Source organism: Leuciscus leuciscus (genome assembly GCF_965113295.1).
Source record: "Leuciscus leuciscus genome assembly, chromosome: 19".
Classification (NCBI taxonomy): Eukaryota; Metazoa; Chordata; class Actinopteri; order Cypriniformes; family Leuciscidae; genus Leuciscus; species Leuciscus leuciscus.
Window position 1 is genome coordinate 21,977,460 of NC_138743.1, and position 23,721 is coordinate 22,001,180.

Here is a 23,721-nt window from a genome sequence, read left to right on the forward strand (position 1 = left end):
GGATTGATGTTGTACAGTTCCAGCAAATTATGCAAATTCATGGTAGTCTTCATCTGCATCTGCCACAACCTAGCACTCAGAACTGGCTTGCAAGATGTGTTGTCCCATGCAAATGATGTGCCTAATCTTCACAATTCCTTTAGTGAGTCTGGTGCTAAAGCTACACAGACTATGTATATAAGCGACCCTAACTCATAGTCGGTGAATTCTCCCTTTGGTCTTTTCACTTCTGCTATTGCAATCAGAGTCAGTGATTTGTGGTGTGTTATGAAAGCACTCAGGTGATGGGTGGGCTCTGAACACATCCAGACGGCTTCATCACAGTCTAAATGTGAGAAACTGTCTGGAAGGCTTTTGAGAGGAAGATGAGGTAAAGGATCGGGTCAGTGTCCAAATGGTTTGTGTGTTTTGTTATAACCGGATTTCCCTACTGAAAACACAGGATCAGATTGAAGCTTCCAGCTGGATGCATATAGGGGTGTATGTATGTGTGTGTGGACTGAGTCTGTAAGCCTTGGGAATATCCACTGATTTTAAACATTGTCTGGTGTGTGTGTGTGCGTGTGCGCGTGCTTTGAGGATGAATATGTCCCCCCAGTTCTGATACAGCTTCCTATTGGCAACATTAAATTCACTTTTTTCAATTTTCCATTTGAAGACCATGCCAGGTCTTCAAATGGAAAATTGAAAAAAGTGAATTTTTTAATGACGTTTTTTTCTATAAAGGCAATTGGTTTTCGATTTAGTTTTTAGTATTCATAAGTTGAATATATTAAGTGCAAGAGACATCTGTGGTCCGCATTTAAGTTGTGTGTGTGTGTGTTATATGACCTTCCTGGTTAATCGGTTGTAATATCTTTCCAGTCGAGCTGACAGGTGCTCAGTTTTCCCACTGGCCACCAGACAACCACAGCACACACACACATTAAGTTTTCATGTTTTATGGGGATTTTCCATAGACATAATGATTTTTATACTGTACAAACTGTAAATTCTATCCCCTTACACTAACCCTACCCCTAAACCTACCCATCACAGAAAACTTTTTGCATTTTTACATTTTCAAGAAAACATCACTTAGTATGATTTATAAGCGTTTTTTTCAGATATTGCCATCTTTGTGGGGCAATTTTGTCCCAATAATATAGGGTTTACCAGGCCACACACACACACACACGCGCGCGCGCACACACACACACACACACACACACATATATACACAATGCCAGCACCCCCTGCAGAGACACTGTCTGGAACTCCCATCAACCCACGCACAAAGTTTACATGGGGTCAGATGATAGGGTATTTTAATAAACGGAATAATGAAACTTGCATTAAATTTGCAATTTAACAAATATTTATAATTGCTATAATAATATCCTTTCATTATAATCTTACCCAAAATGCAGTTCTGTAAAAATGTTGTCATAAGATCAATATCAATATAAGTCACAATATAAGTTTACACCATGAAAACAAATAATCACATCAATATAATATAATTTGATCAGTGATATTTTACTGTTCTTTATATACTGTACTATTATGTTTTTTATTAATATTTTGAATCAGCATTTTTTTAAATATTTCTTCAGGTTTCATTTTAATAAAACATTTTTTTAATTTCGTTATGTGTTTTTGTCATTTTTGTTGGCGTTTCATTTTAAGTATTACTTTTTAGGTTTTATTTATTTATTTATTTATTTAAGTTTTAGTCTGTATTTATTTCCAGTTAGTAATTTTAGTGCTTCAACTTAAACTTATTTCAGTTGCCAAGACGACATTTCTAATTTTCATTTAGTTTAATCTTTTTAGGTTTTATTTCAGCTTCATTAAAACAAGTATTTTTATAGTATTAGTTAGTAATAACCCCGATTTGGATCAAACCGAATCAGGATTTCAGATTAATTTACTGAAGAAAGAATGACTTCTCGGACACGTGAATCGCCCTGCATGACATTTCTGAAGCTAACAGCACGCGACACGGCAAAACTTACATTTACCTCTTTCTCTTCTTCTTTTTTTTTTTTTTTTAATTTACCGTCATTTACAGAGACCGTCAGCCTCTGTATTAGAAAAACTTTTACGAGAAAAATAAAATAAAAAATACGTTCTGATGGAGACTGCACTTGTTGTCTAAGTGTGAGTATTTACTCTCATGTGCCACGTGCAGGACAGTGTGAAAGCCTGTGATTAGTGTCCCGTGGGGAGATGCATGCTGGGAAACAGACGGAAGAGTGCAGGCCACTCGCAGAACTTCATCTGCCAGTGTCTCTCTCTCCTCTAAGTGTGTGTGTCCGTGTTCTCCCGATAGAATTTGATGCTTGGCTGTGAGTGATCCAGGACGGTTTGAAAGATAGTCCCGCTGGGGAAACCGGGAACAGGGAGGCATAACTTTTATGAAATACACTTTTGTGGAGCTGTAACCTAAGCACTTTATATGGAAGGAATGTCTTGCTCTTTTGTCTCCATCTCTCTCCCTCCCTCTGGATCCCCCTTTCTCTCTCTCTCTCTCTCGTCTCGGTCTCGGTCTCTCTCGCCTCCATTCGTGACTGGACGGCTGAAATGTGTTTTTCATTGTCTCTATGTGCTGTAGTCCTCCCATTTTCACATGTCTGCATACTTTTGACATTAAATCTCTGTTTCTTTCGGCCTCAAACACTCTTGCACACACACTCCTGCTCATACTGCAGAAAAGTCAATGGTGTAATTGAAAAGCCAGCTGTGACTCCATATATACTGTACGAAAAAATGGTTCACTCAGACTTTTGGGCACTGTTTTATTCAGTGTTGCAGCGTTAAGAGTGGATTCAGAGATCATTTAAACAAAAATGTGTTTAATTTAATTCGTACCAATATTACATTCGGGCATAAGTGTGTCCGTCCCCCTGTCGATGGAGTAAATCAGTTTGTGTGTTTTTATAAGGAAAGACTAGCATAAATTCTACAAAGTTAAAGTTTTCTTTTTCTTTTTTTTTCTGGTTTGTGAGCCAGTAAGTGGTGTAACCAAATTATGAAGTTAGAGGGACCAAATGAAAAACTCAACATGAAATCAAAATTGACCACATTTACTTACATAACTATCATTCATGGTCTTATTGTGACCAATTTATTGGTGCACATTATTTTTTATTTTTTAAATTAAATGCTAATTTTGCTATTTACCTCTTCTTTCACTTAGGTTGCGAAAACACTATGCAGAATTGCAATTTGAATTTTAAGAAGTACAATTAAAATGATTTGAAATTCAAAGAAATCCATATGTTAGAACTACAAGTGTAGCTAGAAAATGAAGATTCATCAAAACTTTGAATGATGGCTTGAATAAGCCTTGTCTGAAAGTTATAAAAGTCTAAAGGCCTTTTTAAGGGTTTTATACTTTATTTAATAAATTAACTTTTGATCGATAAATTCCACTTCCTGTGAAGCATGGCCAATTCACTTAAAATTTCAACTCATTTACTGAAAGGAGGCCAATTCTAGAGTTCTGAATGCTTGCTCATAATACTCTGAAACAACTTTATCTCTCTCTTAGGCCACAAAAATGGTTGGATAATTTCAACCAACTGTTTTAAACTCATATTTGGTTTGGCTTTAACGTCCACTTTTCACAGTCCAATCAACTCCTACTAAAATAAATCAAGTCGTTCCCTGTTTTTTTTCTTGTTGAATATCGTTTCACTTGAAAATATATTATATTGTGGACAAAATAAAATTGAATTTAAGATTTAGATCATTGAAAAACACATATTGATCGACCTCTAAGCTGGAAGTTGGGGGTCGTGTCCCTTTCAATTTACATGGTGGTTACAACCATGGATGTAATATTCTCTCTCTTTTGGTAAAAGTGTACAGATGTTTGTCAAAAGCACAATGGTACATCATAGTCAGGATTACATAGATGATTGGAGGATTATAACTGTAATAAATACAGATCACTGATATATAAATAACAAATGAATACTGCGGATTGGAGGTGAGTCCTTAAATTAACTCTTACAAAAACAAACAACTATAAAACATGAAGTATATTTACAGTCAGACCAACATTACCCCCGAATGCAGACGGGGCCTGGCGAACAGTTGAGCCCAGTGCTAGTCCTGTTACAGACAAGCCTCCAAAGCAAGAGGCCAAAGATCTTTGATTAAAAACCTGCGATTGAGGCTTTGAAGTCATCAGTCCAAGCAAGGGAGAGTCAGAAGGAACAGACACCAATGAAGATATTGCAGTGGAGAAGAATGTAAGAAGTAAAACAGTAAAAGAAAACTTTAGGAGATGGAGAAGAGCAGGAGATCCTGAAGTTGACCATATTGTCATCCAACTCCAACTTTTACTTCTCTTTACGTCGTCTTCTCTGAATTTCGATGGACTGTTCAACAGACCAAAGGGCATCGGTGTTCAAGTCTGGATAAACGCATGTCCTTTAACTCCTTTTCACGATTTGTAATGCTGTTGGTACCAATGACGACTATACTGTGCTATACATGTCAGTCCTCATAAACATAAATGTGTGATTATAAATAAGTGCTGAAGTGAGTTATGAGTACATTCAAGCAATTTAGACTCATGTGATATGAGGGTGAGGTCCTGGGGTGAACCTCAGTCTATTGGCCGGATCATCATACGGACTGATTTGAGCGAGTAGAACCCGCCTCCATACTCCGCCCAGAAGATCCCATCTTGGAACTTGCTGCGATACACACCACCGGAGTACCACACGCCGTTCAGATTGGTTTGACCACACGCGTTGTACCACCAGCCGCCTTTGTGGAAATGAGCGCAGTTGCCTGTGATTGAAGAATATGGAGAAGAGAATGCAATGAGAATGACATCACTTTTTCAAAGCTTTTGCTCATGTCAGAACCAATTCCAGACAACCCCTTGTCATTTGAACTCAAGTACAGTTTCTTGGTGCGTCCCCGATAAAACGAATCAAGCATCATTGGCAATCAAATCTGTAGTGGGATGTTATTAGCTTTGGATCTGTCAGGGTCGTATGACATTTGGAATTATACTTAGAATGATGGCTTGACAAAACCTTGCCTGAAAGTTAAGAAAATGCTCTATTACTATTACAATGATTGTCTCAAATGGCCTCTATCTAGATATCACTAAAATATCCCATTGCTTAAACTTACCAATGTACCTGCATACATCACTATATCGATATATTTATATTTAGCTGTTTTTTTTTGTTTTTTTTTGTCTTTCTCTCATCTGTATGTGTATATGCCAATTGATTTTTTTTTCCTTGTCTTGTATAAGCTACTATGTTTTGTTAACTTGCAATAAATAAAAAAAAATAATAATAATTCAATAAATTCTACTTATTGTAATTTCCATAATTTTTTTCCCAACCCTTGTAAGGTTTTATATATTTTAAAAAGTATTTATATTAAATGGCTATAATAAAAATTAAATGAAAAATTATGCAATCGTACTGTTCTAACTGGCTATTAGCATCTGACCTGTAAAGGCGTCTTTATCCCGGTCGAGCGTTGTGAAGGGTTTTCCATTGTGGCTTGTGAGGGAGTCTCCGGCATTGCCCTGGTAGGTGCCCAGTCTCAACCTGAAGGCCTCACTTTCAGACTCCAGACGGAAACTGCTGTACTCTGCATAAACCTTCTTCCCAACCCAGTCCTCCAGCTCCACCAGCAATTTGTAGTCCCCCTGCTTGGCTAGGTTATAGATGTTCTCCAAGCCCAGCCAGTGCTCTCCATCTATGTTCCCAAAGCCTTTCTGTGTGGGAGAAGGAGTGAGGAAATAAGAGAAACTGTAATAGAGACAGAGTATGTGAGAGAGAAGTTTGATCTTTTCACCAATGGAAATAGTTAATCTAAGTCTTGAGTGCGCTTAGTGGATTTATGTGTGCTCTCCCGGCTGTGTGCAGTTATTTTACTTGTTTTCATTTGTGTCAGTGAGGAGGATTTTAGGTATTTTTCTGTACTAGGCCTTCAACTCTGGACTTACAATTCACTCATTTGGCAAGTGAACACACTCAACTTTGACAAAATCGGTGAAGTCACACTCCCAAGCCAGACTTTGCAGGGAACTTGAGAGCTACTTTAGAAAGGCATAACTAGATTTTTCCACCGATTTCAGCAGTGTACAGGGGGAAAATGGTCATTTTCGGGCCATTGCTCCTGGAAAGGGAATGAATTATGTGCTTTGGGTCTACAAGCCTCCTATATATCACAGCTATAGTTCTATAGCTATAGTTTCCCCAAATAAAGGTGAAAATGTGTTGTGGAATACATAGCTTAGATGTTTTATTTCTTACCAATGATCTATTACCATGCACTAATATTATCAAATTTCTACCTGATATTGATCAGTCATAACTTATTTTCATGTAATGGTCAATAACCTAAAACCCTGACAAATCTATATAACTGAAAAGTCTTGAGAACTGAACTAGTAAATCACTAATGGGCCTTACTGGTAATCTCATCGCACATTCCATCTATCTCACACATTCACTTACACGTACACACTCACATGACAGGGATGTGGAGCAGTTATGTAAATGCAGACACTGGGGCTGTCTCTTGAGGTTGCCCTATTTCCCTGATTCTTATCAGATGTTTAGACTTACTAAAGTTGGATAAAGAGTTAGGAAAAAAAGAGGACTTTACTGCTCATTCGTTTCTTAGTTTTTGCAGCATGCTCTGGTCTGTGTGTTGTGGGCCCTTACCTTGTAGTTCTCCCAGTTCCTGAAGAAGTTGACTGAGCCATCTTTCCTTCGCTGAAAAACGGTCCAGCCTCCGTTGTCTAATTTATGTTCACACCAGGCCTGAATCAGTCTATCACTTCCCTCTGCCTTCAACAGATACATCCCACTGGTGCTGTGCCCCGCCTGCCGCACCTGAAAACAGTCTCTGAAAGGGCCTGAGGAAGACAGGGAGAAAAGTAAACTAGGTTTCTCATTTCAGTGTATAATATCTGGACCAGTACAGATACATTGATGAAGACCATTTGTATTCCCAACGTGACTTGCACATTCCTTCTAGCACGTAAATGAGTTCTGGTTCACTTGTGCATTCGCATTATTTTGTTGTAATATTATGCTTGTGTTGTGTATACTGTATATCTGATTAATCTTGTGCAGCTCAAGCAGGTCATCCCCAACATTTACTAATTGGAATATTTAAAATAATCATATTCTCTATAGATTTTTGTCCATGTATGTCCACACCACAGCTATAATAATAATGCCACAGAGGAATAATAACATTGGAATCCCATTCCGAACTATTTCATCATGCTGATGAACAATAAAAATATTGACAGCCTATCAAAATCCACCCAACTTTAAAGGGCTTGAGCATTTAAAGAAACAGACAATTTAAATGGAACACATGCTTATAATAAACAATGTTACCATCTTTTGGTGGGTATGTTAATAGTTATTGCTCCTGTTGAAATGGGCCTTAACACTGTAAAAGGTACTGGCTGGTTCCAGTGTCTCTGTGTTTAGGTGGCTTTGATCGGGATTCGGACCTGCTATATTTAGGACACTTAATATAGAGGGCTTGGATCAGTTTAGGGAGTTTTCCTGACCATAGAGAGACACTGTTGTCTTAACTGAATGCTCTCCCTGGTCTCTGGACTCATCATCTCTGCCCTGGGATCTCCCAGCACTTCAGATTTGGCTGAAAGATAAATACCCTTCTTTGTCCTGATGAAGTTACCATGCCCAGACACCAGCTCAGGCCTTCTGCGACTCCCTCTTCCTTTGGTTATTTTCCGCTTATTTTTCTTTTTCCTCTATACTTGAGCTTAAGCTAAAATCATTATCAGTCATATAGGGGTGAGCCAGAGATGTAGAATGAGAGAGGAAGAAAGCGAGATTCCCCTTTGCCAAAGGCCCTTTTGGGCGATATGGTTGGTGTGTTGTATAAGAGGAGCTTTCCTGTGTTAAGAGGAAGTTCTTCAGTAGCTCTTGCTGTGCTGAAACAGCTGTGTTAACCAGCCAGGTCCCAGTGTGGCCCTGACCGCCTGTCCATGAATGACAGCCATTGAGCTCATACAGACAGGCATTGTGCCGGCGGCTTCGAGCGGCAGGCATCGGCAGAGTGGGGGGAATGGGCGTTTTCTCTGCTTGGGTCCAGGAGGACCCTCAAACAGAACTGAGTCTTAGAGTCATCCAAAACTACTCTCTGAGCAGCTACTGTTTTTTTGTGTGTGTTCTTTTTTTTTTACAGTAATGATACATCTTCATTGGCCAAAAAAAAATAGTACTGTACAACCCCAGAGGTTAGAGGAGTGTTTTGCTTTGGTCAGCTGCGGTTGTAATTCTCTGTGTTCTGAGGTGAAGTGGGCTATACTGAGCTGTCATTAGTGGTCAGTCACGAGAGAATCGGGCCCTATTGAGTTGCCTTGGCCGCATGAGAGCCTGGACTCTGGAGCCGTTTGCTTCAGGAACTTAGAGATTGTATCATTGTTTAAGTCTTTGGTTCAGACTGAAGATCTGCTGGATAAGCAGTGGAGATTGTTTATTGTGAAATGTGGGTATGTGAAAAAGATGGGAATTGGAGAGACCTACCACTGGAGGTTGTGTTTGTAAAGGTTTGATGGTTGTAATATTTATACACTAAAGGCTGTTGCCCAAATTCACCATATCACACTTCCACATGCCTGCATATTTGGCCTTACAAAGTATAAGTGCTGCTTTGGACAATTGTAGATGTTTTCCATTGTGTTGAAGGATGTCATGAGGTTACAGTCAAAATTAATTTTTTCTCTTGGCTATGTTCCAAAACCAAGTGAGCTGCCCTCGTAGATAGCGTTTTTAGGTGTCATAGCTGTGCTCTCTATGTGAAGGCTAAAGGACGCTGCCAAAAAAAGACCTGGTTTTGGCCACATTCTAAGGCCTCATTGTAAACAATCCCAAATTACTTTTGTGATGATCTCTGATTTATTTATTTTTTATTTTTTTGGGGGGGCTCTTTTTTGCTGAAATTGTGAACCGAGTTCAAGGAAAATGTTTATTATAAACATATTTCCATATTAGATTCCGTATTAAAAAGTAAAGCTTATCAGCATGCTAATGTCAATGAGAATTAGCCGATTATCGCTTAAGGAACACTTTTTTACATGTTTGAAAAAGCATTTTAAATCAGACATTTATGAGGCTCTGTTGTCTTAGAAGATAGCTCCCTATATAGGCTTTATACATCCAGGTAGCTCATTAAGTTTTGGAGCAGGGCTGCTGCCCTTGTGCTGGTAACTATACATGTCGCAAGCATGGGTTTACCTCTCTCTTAAGTTACAAATTCAATGAATTCCTTTTAAGTAATAGATTTACAAGCTTCATTTCTCATACACACACAGATCGTTCCTCCTCTCTATTTCACATTTATATCTCTGAGTGTGCAGTAAAGTTGTGTTTTATGGTTTTGCCTTTTACTGACAGTTACATGGCTGTAAAACCTGTCAAGCAGGGATGTAGTCTTGAAAGTGGCAGCATAAATGTCGACCTTATACTGCTAGGAAGGGCAGAACGAGAGAGAGCAAACTCAGACAAACCTGCATTTTTGAGTGAATAAAATTAAATCCTTGCAAAATGTATTTTGTATGTAATCTACTGAAGTCTACTGCAAAGCTGAGTGCTACATAAGTGTTTATGCCATTAAGCTTAGCTTAAAGTGCTGTAACAATGCAACAATGGCGTGTCTGATTTATTTGTCTTGTACAGTAAAAGCGTCTTCAAGAACATCATTTTCAAGAATGGAAATTTAATATGTACTCTCAAAGTATGTGTCTCTCTCACTCTGTCTTTTAGTAGTCATAGATGACGGCAGAAGTGGTATACCTAGTGGGATGTGCTTGCATACACTGGCACCCATTTTTTTCTCATTGTCTGTCTGGTGTATAATGCTTTTATTGTCTGATATGACAAAAGCATGCCCCATTTTTGTTGCAACTTTTTTCTTGGAACACATGGTCATGTAAATTGCTTTTAAATTGAGATTTGTTAATAGGGGCGGCATCACTATCTTGCATGTGTGTGATGAGGGAAAATGTTTTTTTGAGTTTCAAGTGCTTGAAGACATCTTGTTGCTTTTATGTTGCATGTTCTTGTTCCTATGTGTATCTTCACTCCTCACTGGACAGATACATTTTGATGCATTTATAGAGTAGTCATTCAGAAGCCCAGTCCAGCTTAGACCTCCACTTCACTCTCCTCTGACCCTCTTAAATCTACAGATTTTTCCAGGAGGCTAGTGTGAGTGCATGTTTTCACGTGTGCGCTCAGGAATCCATGAGCTCATATTTTGTTTTCATGGGCTGCCAGAGAGGATTCTGCAGGACCAGAATAGAGGATTCTGTGATTTGTCTCAGTAACTTTTGGCATTACAACAGTGCATTAGCTGTTCCTGGCTATGTGTTCATGCTTTAGGAGGATGAGATCTCAATGCCACTCTCATTGGAAACATGTAGTGCCATCAGGGGTGAGCAACGTCTTTAGTGGCACAGAAGTCCAATTTGTTATTTTAGGTTTCAGAAGGTTGGTCATAAGTGCCTCATTTGCTGCTACCTTTTGCAAACTTTTTCGGTGCCTACAATGATACTGGCTCCTGACTGCTACCCGACAATACACAGGTGTTTTTTTTTTGTGTTTTTTTACTCTGTGGTAAGATTGTGAAACACGTGGCTTGACTTAACAAGAGCTTCCAGAATTCTGTCACATATTTCAAGTGATTTTGTCTCCCTGTCCCTTGTCACTTACCATCTGAAGTGAGGGTGCCCTGTGGGGGTGGTGGGATTCCCAGCGGGTCGGGCGTTGGGGCGTCCATTCGTGATCCTCTAGGAAATGCTCGGTTGTTGTTGTCTCTCTGAATCTCATTGGTGAAGCGGTTGTTGTTGGCCGGAATACTCTCCGGTACCACCTGAACCAGCGGAGGCACGGCCGGCAGATCTTGACGTCCATATCCACGGAGACAGCGCTCCTCAAGGGCAGCAATGAGCACCGATTGGTTGTTGACTGTGCCAGCAAGGCCTGCGAAACGCAGCTCCAACTCTTTGTAACGGGAGGCCAGTCGGAGCATCTCCGAGGTGACGTTCAATATGCGGTTCTCCAGCTGCGCCAGTTCTAGGGAGTTGTCCCTCTTGCGGATGATTTCATGAAGCAGCTGCATGTAGAGCTGTGTCACTCTGGAATTCATGTTACGAGACTCTTTGCGTAGAAGCTTCATCTCATTTACCAAGTTCCCGTCCACGTCTGCCACTAGTTGCAGCATTTCAATCTCCCGTCGCTGCTTGGAAAGGACCTCCCGCACATCAGCAATGTCCATACGTGTCACCCGGTCTTTGTCTGGTTCAGGTCCAGTAGCAGAGGCGCAGATCGGGCCTGTGATCTTCTGCTGGGGCATCAGGAAAGTGTAGGAGCATTTCTTGGAGTCATCGGCAGGTGCTCGCCGTTGTCGAGATTGCATTAGTTCATTTCCTGAGTGGCACTTGCTGAGCAAGCAGATTGAGAGGCAGAGCATGATGCCCATGCACCATGTTACACATCTCATGGTTGCTTCTATTATCACCTCACCTACTTTTTGGTTGTTGTTTTTTTCTTCTGTTTACTCTTCTCTTCCTCAACCTCCGGACAGTGGTAAATCCAATTATTCACCTGTAAAGAGAGAGAAAATCAGCCGCCAATCAGCAATCTTGCACATCGTCAATTTACCTTTAAAACGTTTGTTTTGTCTTACACATGGCATAGTAAGATGTTTGCATTCATTTTTACTGTTCTACACATCGACAAGGCCGGAGTATTTTTGTTTCTTTCAATGTTTTAATGGAATGCTGCCATGAAAAGTATGTGTATTAGCAGTTCAGCATGGTGTACAACCTTTACTCCTTCTGTTCTCAGGCACCCTGGTGCTGTTCAATCTTGTCTCAGACACATAAATCAAACACACGTATGCTTCACATCCTCCACTAACACTTGCCCATATCCAGATGTTTCACATCCTTTGCTAACAGATCATCGCTCCTCTGATGTCATCACCATGGCATTTTATACACAAAACCCATCTTCAGTGTGGACTATAACCATTCTCCCACCCTTGTAACTCCTGCTCTGTAACACACCACCCCCTTCTCTACAGGGTTCAGTGGATCAAATTCCTAGGTGCTCTTACATCCTGCTGTGTATCCCACTCTGAAGAGTTCAGTATTTAACATTCTCCCACTCTGAGTATCCCAGCATGTCTTCAGTCTTTTGCATAGCAGCACTCTCCAGGAGCTGCGTTAGGCTCCTCTAATCCCAGTATCACCTTTCCCTCCATGCTGAGCTCTGCTTTTCATCAACACCTAGATGTGCTCACTCCGGGTTCCCCTCCCTGTTTATACAGACACACATTTTTCAGTCAGCAATTCTGCCATCTGTACTGTTGCGAGACCAAAAGTGTGTCTGTCTTGTCTGAAAGAACCAGACTTTTTAATGCTAATCAGGGCCTTATATACTGTAGGCTGTAAGCAGTTTAGCCTGCCTTTCCTTTACTTGCTAAACTGAACCAGGTCAGTGGCCTCTATAGAGTTTTTATTCTGTTCCTTTATTTTATAACTTTGTTTAATATAACTTTATATTTTGTTTGCTTGAAGGCTCTACAGTCTGGTTCTAACTGAATGTAGTCAGTAATCTAAAGCTAACCTATGCTTAGGGGTGAGTTTCAAAACCACTGGCTCTGTCTTTTCAAAGCATAAAGTGAAATGAAAGCCACAGCCAAACGCAGCCTAATCGGCTCTGAACTAATCATACACGCTGGAGCAATTTGACACTGCAGGCTACAGACTTTGAGAAGCATGATGTGTGGAGTGAAGAGATTAGAAAGTGAGAATTGTGTAAGACAAGGTTTTAAGGAAAAGTCTGGGCTATAGTGGAGAAAATGGGTCACATACATAATCGTCCTTCTGGCTGCTCTGCCAAACAAGACACCTGGCCTTGAACCTGACTTCATGGGAAAGAAAGATCTTGTGCTGTCCAGAAACCTGATGATTTGTCTCCATTTGTGTCTGTCTTCATTTTCATCACTTTCTCTCACTCTCTACTTCAGGGACCTGACTTACTCAACCTAATTATCTCTAACTATCAATGGACACTAAGTCTACTGGATTCCCTTCTGTCATTTTTCACAATCACACAGGAAAAACAATTCAAAATATTTTGGCTTGGGCGTAGTAATGGGCAGCTAACATATCCAGAACAGATGTGAAAATGTCATCCGATGCCAAAACCGAACAATTCAGGACGTAGTGGTTCAGATGCTAACCTGAGGGATTGAGAGGAAAACTCTTACCTTCTAATTTGCTTATTTTTCTCTCCCTCCCTTCAACCATAAAACGGAGGGCTGCATTTGTCTCCATTATGCAGTCTCTCGACCTTTCACCGTCACTAATAAATAGTAATAGACAACTAAGGTATGTGATTGCTCATGGGCTACACAAGATGTGAATGTGCAATTCTGCTTTTGATTAACATAACATTTTTATCTCAATATCTCATTTAACTGTTTTCAATTCCTATAGCTCAGCTAGTAATGTTGCAGGGAACACACAATCTGTGTGTATTTTGACCTGTATATTTGACTTTCACGTTTGGAAAAAGCAAGAGTCTGCCAAATGAATAAATGTAAATATTAACATTTTCATCAGTTGTTACAACAGTTTTCAGTATAAATGGTTTGCTCCTCTGAGCTGTCAGAATTCTCGCATTGTAGACTAGCACTCGCACTAGAGCTGTCAGTAGCTTGGATAACCAGTTAACTAGCAAGCTTAGGTTAATGTAATTCGTTTTTTAAATGTGGATTTTGTCAACTTTGTTCTTGATTTGGCTGTTGCTTAGTACCAACACTGCTCTATGTTGATCCCAATGGCTCCCTATCCTTTCCCCACCCATCTGAGTAATACAGCTCAACACTCTATACAGTCTACTCACTGTTCCCATGGTTCATTTCATCATTCTCTTTTAGCCTTGATGTGATGTATGGACAGCTGTGATCCTCTACTGTTCCAGCCAATTGGCTCTTCATGTGTTGTTAATAGCAATAATTCATAGAGCTTCCAGAACGGCTTCCAGACTGTTCTGATACCCTTGGGTTCCTCTGATGTTTTTATGAAGTCAGTATCACTGTTATGATGTCACCGACAAGTGTAGCACATTAACATTTAATCCGTGTTCTTGGTTTCATTGGGTTTGACTCTGCTAACATCAGTCATGCTGGCTGTCAAAGACTAAATCCCAGCGGTTCCACTGCATTGGGCAGAATTAGAGGTTGTTCACGACTTTTTTAATTTTTTTGCATTTACAACTTTGAGGTGCAGTACTGATCATTGGAAAGAACCAAGGATCTTGACATGCCATCTTAAAAACAAGGCGCTCATGAACGAGACACTGAAAAAGCAGCAAGACTTGCCGTTACAGTCAAAGACGTCAGCCCATTTTGCAGTTAAAAAGCTAAATCAAAACATGTTATTTTTTCCAGCTGTATTGGTTGTATTTATTTGGAAATATGTACTAATGGATGTCTTTGACATTGCAATGTATCTTACAACTTTATCAGCGTCTCACACCATCAGTGCCTAGGTTAAAATGTGTCATATAAAAAGAAGTTGAACTTTTAAAAGTACATCTCGATACCACTACAATATGTTCCATTGCGCTCTTACTGTTTCCGGTTGCAGTAACGCATACTGTGAACAACCCTATGGAATATCATTATGGAAACTGCTGTACAAACAAAACTCGGTTAAACGGGGTCCCTGGGTTCATTTTATAGTTCATCACAGAAATCAGCTTTTCCTCAGTCCTGTTTTTGTCTCAGTTATCCATCTTACAAATACCCAGAAGAAGGGTATTTGCCTGGACACATTTGTTTTAGTAATAAAGTCTCACTTATTCCATATTTTTACAGAGTGCTGCCAAAATCCTTTATTCCTCAAGAGTATTTTTTTGTAAAGCTCAGCTTAGAGAGAGGGATAGCTACTGAGTTTTGTTTATACTTGCGTCTTGGAAGGCAGATTTGCCAGTTCTCTCTCACACTCTCTTTTTACTGTTCTATCTTTGTTATTTATACTTGATCACCATCTATTCTAATGTACTCAATGTCTTTACAGTAAGTGTCATTTGTAATTCCAGCATGTAGAGCTGAAGAGTCCAGCATGGCACCTTCTTGTCTGGCCTTGTTAACAACACTCCATAGGATATCAGCATCTGCTCTGTTGCGTTTATGGCTTTGGCTTTATAAGAACCTTCTGAATATGCATGTAGACAATGAAAAAGCTCTTTCAAAAGCCAAACTATTCCTGGTCGATTCATCTAATCATCTATTCAGTTACTTGTGGATAATTTCACAATGGCAAACGCTGCTTTCTGGCTGGCCTGCTTGTGTGTGATGTGCTTTGGTGGGCCACCAGGAGCTGTTTTTCCTTGGCTGTGCTTAGGGTTGGATCTGAGCTCAGTCGTTAGCTCATTCCCTTTCTCTTCGCTTAGCGCCCAGCTCCTCGTTTCAGCCTGTGGTGTCTGGCATGACATTATTGACTTCCTCTGAAGTGAGTAAAAGAGTTTGAGCTCTTGTTTTTGTGGGATTTATGCCCAAGTGTCTTTGATTTCTGGTCAGCTGTTTCAAGTCAAAATTTGATTGGGCAGTTGAGAGCTGTTTAAACGGTTAACTAGAAAACAGCGGGTAATATAAGGTGTTTTGTTAAGGGTGTTTGTACTCTTGTTGAGAAAGCTTTGATATGGGACCATAAAGTCCTGTATTTTTCTTGCAAAGTTTATTAGTTCAATGAGCTGAGTGTCAGTTTGAACAGTTTTATGAGACAAAAGGTTATTGCTGGAAAGTTTAGACAAGGATACGAAGCGTCTTAAAACGCTGTGTTCCTTGGAGAATGTGGTGAGGAAAAATTTAGAGAAATACTTATAAAGACTTTTATTTTATTTGTAAAGCAAATAAGTCCCAAGACAAACATAATGGTTTATAATGCAGCATAGTGTAACTGATGTTACCTAAATCTCTAATCACGTTCCAGAGTTAGTTGCTGTTTACATCCTAATGAATGTAGCTGTTTGTGCAAGACGGCCAATTTTACGTTTATATGATTAGTCACTGAACTTTGAAAGAAATAAGATCTGAGCTAGTCAACCCAACAACTAGCTCCATAAAATTTTAAGAGACCAGTCTGTGGTTTCCATGACTCAACAAGATGTTACATTTAAACACTGCAGTTATTTTGACAGTATAGTGGTCCACAACAATCCCCGGCTCTGACCAACAGTTTTTTAGATATTGTAAAGAGACTCTTAAAAGCTAATCTCAAAAGCCAGACAACTCTAATCCTACCTTGCTCATTCCATCAGCCATTGCTGCCGTTTTACCACATGCATTTACACACAAACGCATACATTTTGGTAGTTAAATAGAATTTATCTGTTTTCCTTGAAAGAGAATGTATTTTTTGAAAAATATATCTAAGAATTCCACATCTGGCTGTCAGACTTTCCCAAGATGACGGCAGCCAGTCCAGTAAACACATAGACGCACTTCAAAAAATATTCCATAATGAGAAAGCAAGGAAGAAAAAAAAAAAAGAAAGAAAAGAGAAGAAAGAGAAACAACTTGAGTGATGGAATGACAGGAGGGAATTGGAGGGAATGACAGGGACAAATGAGGGACTGTACTGAATTTGTTAGGATGCATGAGGCAGCACTGTTGGAAACAGAAGCTTTGAGAGTAAACAGAAGAGAATTCTCGTTCTGCTGTTCATGAAATTCGTTATATTGGAACAACACGAGAGAAAGATGACTACACAAACAGCAGCTTTCTGTTATAATCTGAAGTCTGTACAATAAATGCATCACACATGGGCCACGTTTGTCAGCATGGTAGTATTTTTTTTAGCATGGCTCGATATTTTAAAAGATCAGAAAACCAGGATGTGTCAACATATGATACGCTCTTGTTCAATCAGGAGGAGACGCTGACAAAATTAGTAAGATTGGAAGAGAGCGTAAGAGCAAGGAAGGAGGAAAAGACGTTATATGAGGTTGGAAAACATGCCCCAAGTTGCAGTTTTTAACTCCATCCCAAGGAGTGCAGAAGGAAATGAGTGCTGGCAGAATGGAGACCAACAGGGCATGATGTAATGAATTTATGAAGTGAGATCTGGGCATGTGGGAACTTTAATTGAGTTTGGAGCCCACAGCTAAAGAAAAGAGAGAGCAGGAAAAAGAAGCAGTCCTGTCCTAGAGAATGCAGCTTTTCACTGAACGTGGTTTGGAAGGCTCATACCTTGGTCCTGATCACCACCCACAAGTCCTTTTTTAAAGCCTCTTAGAGGCTTCATTTTGCTCAAAACTTGCTTATATTGTGGGAACTTGCGAGTCATGAGAGACAGAGCAGAACGTTTTCTCCAGTTTGCTTGTACAAAGCTAAATCGGGCTTAAAGGATGATCACACTGAAAATGTTGACAGCTAGAAAGTCAATCATTTTCAGTAAATCAATGACAAATAAGAATGTTGACATAAAGAAAAAGAATAGGCTTAAAACGCATGGTTAAAGTTCGTAGGTTAATACTCCTTGTATTTGCTTCCACGTTGTTTTGAAAATGTTTCATAACATTTTAAAGAAAAGTTGATGTTCGATCACTAAAATGTGGTGTAACCAGCAAGTAAAAAGTAATAGCAGATTTTCCCTAATCCTTGAATGCATGTAAGTGTACAAAGTATTGTTTTTGAAAGGTTGCACCACATGACATTTTACAACATGAACTGACCTTGTCTTTTCATAAAAAATGTCAAATGATCTAATATTTTAAGACACTTATTGACCTTCTTGCCTGCATGTTGGTTGCACCACATGACTTTTATCAAAATTAATTTTAATTTTGAAACTAAAAACATGCTCATCATAGAATTGTGGTAAAATTATTTATTGCATGATGTAATTGTATTTTTGAATGAACTGATAAGACAAATTAGCATCATGTCGTTGACCCTTAGTTGGACAGCAGTCAAGTTTCTTTCAAATCTTTATGCGATTTTGCATTCACTTTATTCACAAATCTTTAAATCGCTCTCACATTTAGCTTGGAATTTTTATTGGGCTCTGTTTTAGTACGGTGAGTAAGATTGCAGCAGTTGCAGATGAAAGTGTGGGCCATTCCAGGCTTAGATTTGAAGAGAATATCATATTTGGAAAAATTGTCTGAGACAGAGTAGATTGTGGCTGCTAAAATGACAGACAGCCGAGGAAGAAGGAAGCCTGAAATCTTGACGCCGTGTGTATATCTGCAAAAGGCCAAATTCATCTCCACATGTTTCCAATTACCTTAGTGGTGCAGATGAGAACAAGCAATGCTTGTATTTTTCTGTTTTAACCTGTTGAAAGGAAGACGATAAACGGAATACTTTCTAAGAGAGAAGTGCTGGATCTTATCTGTTACGTGCAAGGGTGTATTGAAATTCATCTTACTACTTTTTCTTCATCTCATTATAATTTTTTTTGTGGAATTAATTCAGCCCAGACCACATTAAAACCTTGTTTTATTGGTATATTTAGGTGTGCTTTCTATTATTTGACAGTTTTAAGAACTTTTAAGATTAAAGTTTGAAACTTCTTCAATTGACATTGCTGGAATGTGTGCACATTCTAATATTTCCTTCATGAAATGCAAATCTAGAATCAGTTCTGCTGCCTGAAGTTCTCTGACAAAATATGATGCAGCTTTAAAATTCATATGTGTTTTTAGATTAATGATTAATTAAAATGAATAAATAACATCCCCAATGTGTATCTGTATGCGTTTAAAGAGGCTCATGACACGCGAACATCACAGATGTGATTCATCACCAGTACCCACAGGAATTGACCATTAAATCTGAACAATGGCAGTCTTTGGCATCACATTCTACTGTCACCCCTTCAGTAAAAATATTTCATACGTTTTCCCATTTCAGCATCTCTCTACAGTTTAACAAAATGCTCGTAGTGTCTTTTAGTGTGAAAGACAGAAAATGTAAGAAGTTTCACATGTGCTACAGGTGAACCATGTGCCCACACTTCAGCACGGAATGTTCTCTGAAGAGTAATGACATGGAACTTCGTCCAAGAGCAGCGGCTTTTTCTGTGAGCGGATTTTAGTAAGCTTTATGACTCTCAGAGGAAACATGTTTTTCTAACCTTTCACATTTTAGCCATTTGGTTTGGTTTCACTATTACGGTTATCTGCATAATGTGTTTACACAGGACATGTTCGTGCATCACATCTCACTGTTTTTATTGCACCAAGTTACATGACACACTAAGTAAAAAACTAGTTAAACATAAGACCACTGCATTCTATTTCTTTCTGTACGTAAGATTATGTCCTCTTCATCTTTATTTACAACATTTGGTTTTGTTCAAATCGACGTCTACTGGTGCTGTTCCTTGTGTGGCTGACGGCAGCAGGGCATTATGGGTAATGGTGCTACAACACACACTAGGGTTTGTGATTAGCCTTTAGAATGCCTAGTGTCAAATCAGAGAGGTGTGTGTGCGCAATGAGAGAAGGTAGACGTTTCTACATGAGGAAGTGGTTAGTGTAAAACGACCTTCTGTCTTTGTAGGTTTGTTTTTTTTTTAACTAATTTTTTTATGAATAGAGTCCCTTATCCCCTACAAACAGTACATAGACGCTCAGTAAACCATATTTCCAAGAGCTTCATCCAGAGGAACCATGAGGAGCACCAGGCAACCAAGAAACATCTACAACATGCTACAATAGAATCCACAAACCACATTCCTCAAAATAAGACGGAATCCACAAAATACAGTCTTCACAGTACAAGAAAAGCCACAAGACACAAGCCTCAGAGTAGCCAGCAATGTTTTAGATAGCACAGTTGGAATCTCTGTGAGAGTATCAGTCTCAAAACATGCTGAGAGAGCAGCTCTTAACCAAGCAAACAAACACACCCATCCAGATGCATTTGCCCCCAATGCATGACCTCGAAGTGGACCAGAAAACACCAAGAGTCAAACCCATCTCGTTTTCTGAAAAGCAAACAAACAGAATAAGAGGCGAAATTCTGGGTAATTCTCTGCCTTTGATGTTTGTCCTACTTTCCTGCTCTTGATTATGAAGAAAGACAAAAGTAATCCAATGCAAACTCTCGGAACGACCCTATGACCAGACCGTTTGGCCCACCCGTACCCTGGCTGAGCGCACAGGTCAGTAAATTAAGGAATTTGTTCAGAAAAACAAAAAATGCTCATTGGATGTACAGGTAGAGGCATGTTCCAAACAAAAATGAAGGTAAACTTCCAGCTGCTGACAGATTGAGGGATGAAAAATGAAATATCAGAGAAAATGTATAGAAGGAAAAAAAAACATAAGTGAGTGAAGAACTTTTACCCAGGTGTCTTCTGACCTCTATTGCCGTCTGTTTTCTGTTGAGATCCTTGTGGTTCACCGGTCCTTGGTATCTTCCGTGATTCCTTATTCTCCCAGTGGCTCTCTAAAAGTCCTTAAAGTTGCACACATCTCTTGTATCCAAGGATATTAAGGCCTCCGCCTCAAAGCTCTCGTGGTTTTGGATCCCCAGTGCCCAGGACGCTGCTCAGACTAGTAGCGAGCTCCTGTCCGAGGGTTCACGGGATCTGGGGCAGTGCGCTCTGGAACCCTTCAGCTACTTTCTGGAGACTGAGGAACTCTCGGACAGCAACTCCAGTTTTTCATGAAGGATGAGGGAGGGGGTAGATGGAGGGGATCGGGGCATGTTTTTTTTTCCCTCTTCCTTTTCTCCTTCTCTTTTTTGGAGGGAAGAGCGTAACTCCTCCTCTGATGTAACGGGTGCTGAAATAGAGACAGAATGACTCGACCCCTTCTAAAATTTCACCTCCCGTCAAACCTCTCATTCTTAAGGGAAGGAGGAGGAGGGGACAGCAAGCGGTGGACAGGGATCTCTCTGAACTCAGGGAGAATAGGCTTGCGGTCTTTGTGGAGACGGAGAGGACTGCTTTCACTTACAGCCCAGCAGCACGGGACTACACTGATTTCTTCCTGTGGTCTTGCTAAACGCACATGCTTTCAGGAGTCCTGAGAGGATGGCACAAGTTGAGTAGATAATGATCTACCCACGCATGTCTCTCAGATGTTTGTTTAAAATGGAAGGAGGAAACTGAGGATCATTTGGACAGTGTGGACAATGTGTTTGAACAATCTGTTCAATGCCACCAGAATGTCCTTCCCTTGTTTCCTTGTATGAATTTATAGCAGTAGTGCTGTTTGTGTGCAGTCACGACTGTTTGTGTGTTTGGCTCTTGTCGGATCTTCAGAAAGATCTTTATAAGGATGGTTCGCTCATAGATCAAAATTCATGTTGTTCCAAAATTGTATGACTGACAGACTTCAGTGGGACTTAAAGGACGATATTTTAAAGAATGTCTTTTGTTTTTTGTCCATACAATGTCAAGTCAAAAAAAATCTTTTAGAAAGAATGTCACAAGGTTGGAATAACATGATGTAAGTGTGAGTAAATTACACAATTTTCATGTTTGAGTGAACTGTAAGGACCTTAAGGTTAGTTTTAAGGAATAGAGGTCTATGGGATGAACTACTGCACTAGAACACATTATTTTGAATGTATAACCACAAAGATATAAACATATTATATGTGCTTACATGTGACTAGTGTGGTAAAATCGCTCACTAACTAAGTCTTTCAACTGCTTTCAGGACCGTGTAATGACAGTAAACCCTCTTTTCTTACATAATACATGCAAATGTATTCTGTAAATACATTAACATGCACATTTTTCCACTCGCAAGAATTATGTCAGTAACGCATTAAACAGAAGTCCATCCTTGAACAGTAGTCTTACTGATAAAGGCCATTTATACATTTTACAGAAGCATTATGGAATATAAGGTTTTTAATCAAATTTAAGCTGCCTATTTCTACTTTCTATGCCCCTGGAACTGTAAAAACGTACATTGTAATTGCATTAATATAAACAAATTTGTTATTGTTTTTATTTGTTGTAACGAACTGAGGGACAGGTCAAATTTATGTTCTGTCGTTATTGACAGCATGTTCTAGATGGAAGAATTTCCCCATCAACTCTGTCAATGTGTGTCTTATTTTGATCTTACAGGTTTTTCTCTTTGGTTGTTTGATCTCTGGTCTGTAGTATAGTTTGAGTATGAGTTTGTCGTTTATGTATTATTTTTTGTGTGTGTGTGTGTGTGTGTGTGTGTGTGTGTGTGTGTGTGTGTGTGTGTGTGTGTGTGTGTGTGTGTGTGTGTGTGTGTGTGTGTGTGTGTGTGTGTGTGTGTGTGTGTGTGTGTGTGTGTGTGTGTGTGTGTGTGTGTGTGTGTGTGTGTGTGTGTGTGTGTGTGTGATCGCCAGAGGTGTTTAAATGGAAGTGTGATGCCTGAATGGCTGGACTTCACCCTCCTAAATGAGGTGTTAAGGAAATGGACAGACGTCTCCTGTTCGGTAGATTTTCTCCCGTTCTGCTTTCCCACAATAATATTTAGCTTGTGCCTGAGCTTTGTCTTACATTCACAAAGCAGTCATCTCTCTTCTTGTCTCACGCTCTTTCACTTTATACATTGCACCAATGGTATCACATTAAATTGGTCAAAAGTAACTGACGACATTCACATTGTTCCAAAAGATTTCTATTTCAAATCAATGGTGTTCTTCTGAACTTTCTATTCATTAAAAAAAATCCTTAAAATACATATTCCACATATAGTAACCAGCAACGGTTTTGATAATAATAAGAAATGTTGACATGTGACACTGAAGACTAGAGTAATGATGCTAAAAATGTAGCTTTGCCATCACAGAAATAATAAATTACATTTTAAATTTCCCAGCTTTATATTTATTTTATATTTCACAATATTACTGTTTTACTATATTTTGATAAAATAAATAAAATTTTACCAACCCCAAACTGTTGAACAGTAGTGTATTGTATATACAGGGGGTCTAAAATGTTACGTTTTTTTTTATTTATACATTTAATTATTTATTCAGATTTTGAATCTGTGGTTAACAGTTCCATTGGTCATGCTTATAATTGTGGAATTCTTCTGTCAATCACTTGCTTGACTCCACCCACTGCACTTCCAATCCCAGCACTCAGTATCCACCCACGCTACAGTACAGTACAGTTTGATATGTTACCTATCTAACCATTATTTAATCGTAAATTATTGTGGGATTCTCGTAAGTAATCTGGGATTGATTTGGCTCACATTATTTTCAAACTTTCATTTGTCACACCGTCATCCACATCGGTGGCTTGTGTAGTGTTGTTTTTGATGATCATCCCAGATGTGACGCTTTGATGTAATGTCTGTATAGGACTGGTACTTTTTTGCAGTCCCAAGCTTATTTTCTTAAGAACATGCTGTCACAAACACACTTTAAAATCATCAATATTCACATTTTTCCAAACAGTGTGGCTGTAGAGTTGCATGCTGCCAAATGTTTCTCCAGAAGCTGCATATCTTTGTTCCTAATGCAGATACTTCCTGCACATAATGTTCCTCGCTAATCCAAATATTTACTCAGTATGAAATAAGCCCTCTAGACGGGCCAGAGAAAGCCTGTCTGTCCACCTCCCAACTATAGACAGACAAGAACAGAGCACAAAGAAATTAAATATTTCTGATAGAAAAGGAGAAATAAAGAGATGAAGAATATGTAAAGTTACACAACAAC

At 39.3% G+C, this 23,721-nt stretch overlaps 2 protein-coding genes across 6 annotated transcripts in view; one reads left to right on the forward strand and one right to left on the reverse strand.

Annotated features, from left to right (window-relative positions):
- The window catches only part of ralgps2 (Ral GEF with PH domain and SH3 binding motif 2), a 125,485-nt gene that overhangs the window by 79,406 nt on the left and 22,358 nt on the right, over window positions 1–23,721 (forward strand). The window lies entirely within an intron of this gene.
- Window positions 3,142–22,060, reverse strand: angptl1a (angiopoietin-like 1a). 2 transcript variants are annotated; one of them, XM_082146865.1, is made up of 5 exons: window positions 20,413–22,060; window positions 10,734–11,627; window positions 6,696–6,889; window positions 5,470–5,740; window positions 3,142–4,788 (listed from the first exon to the last, which is right to left on the reverse strand). In XM_082146865.1, the coding sequence occupies exons 2-5, from the start codon at window positions 11,521–11,523 to the stop codon at window positions 4,601–4,603; spliced, it is 1,443 nt and encodes a 480-aa protein (XP_082002991.1). In that variant the 5' UTR covers window positions 11,524–11,627; window positions 20,413–22,060; the 3' UTR covers window positions 3,142–4,600. The 2 variants fall into 2 exon arrangements, with proteins under 2 accessions (XP_082002991.1, XP_082002992.1); XM_082146866.1 differs by having other exon boundaries at window positions 20,397–22,060.

Bases quoted from the DNA above. Each gene is read 5' to 3' on its own strand.
- angptl1a (XM_082146865.1), bottom strand. From the start codon at position 11,523: ATGAGATGTGTAACATGGTGCATGGGCATCATGCTCTGCCTCTCAATC. The intron at 5,741-6,695 runs GTAAGGGCCCAC...TCTCCCACACAG, and splicing joins GGAACTGGGAGAACTACAAG to AAAGGCTTTGGGAACATAGA. The intron at 4,789-5,469 runs GTCAGATGCTAA...CTTCAATCACAG, and splicing joins GGATAAAGACGCCTTTACAG to GCAACTGCGCTCATTTCCAC.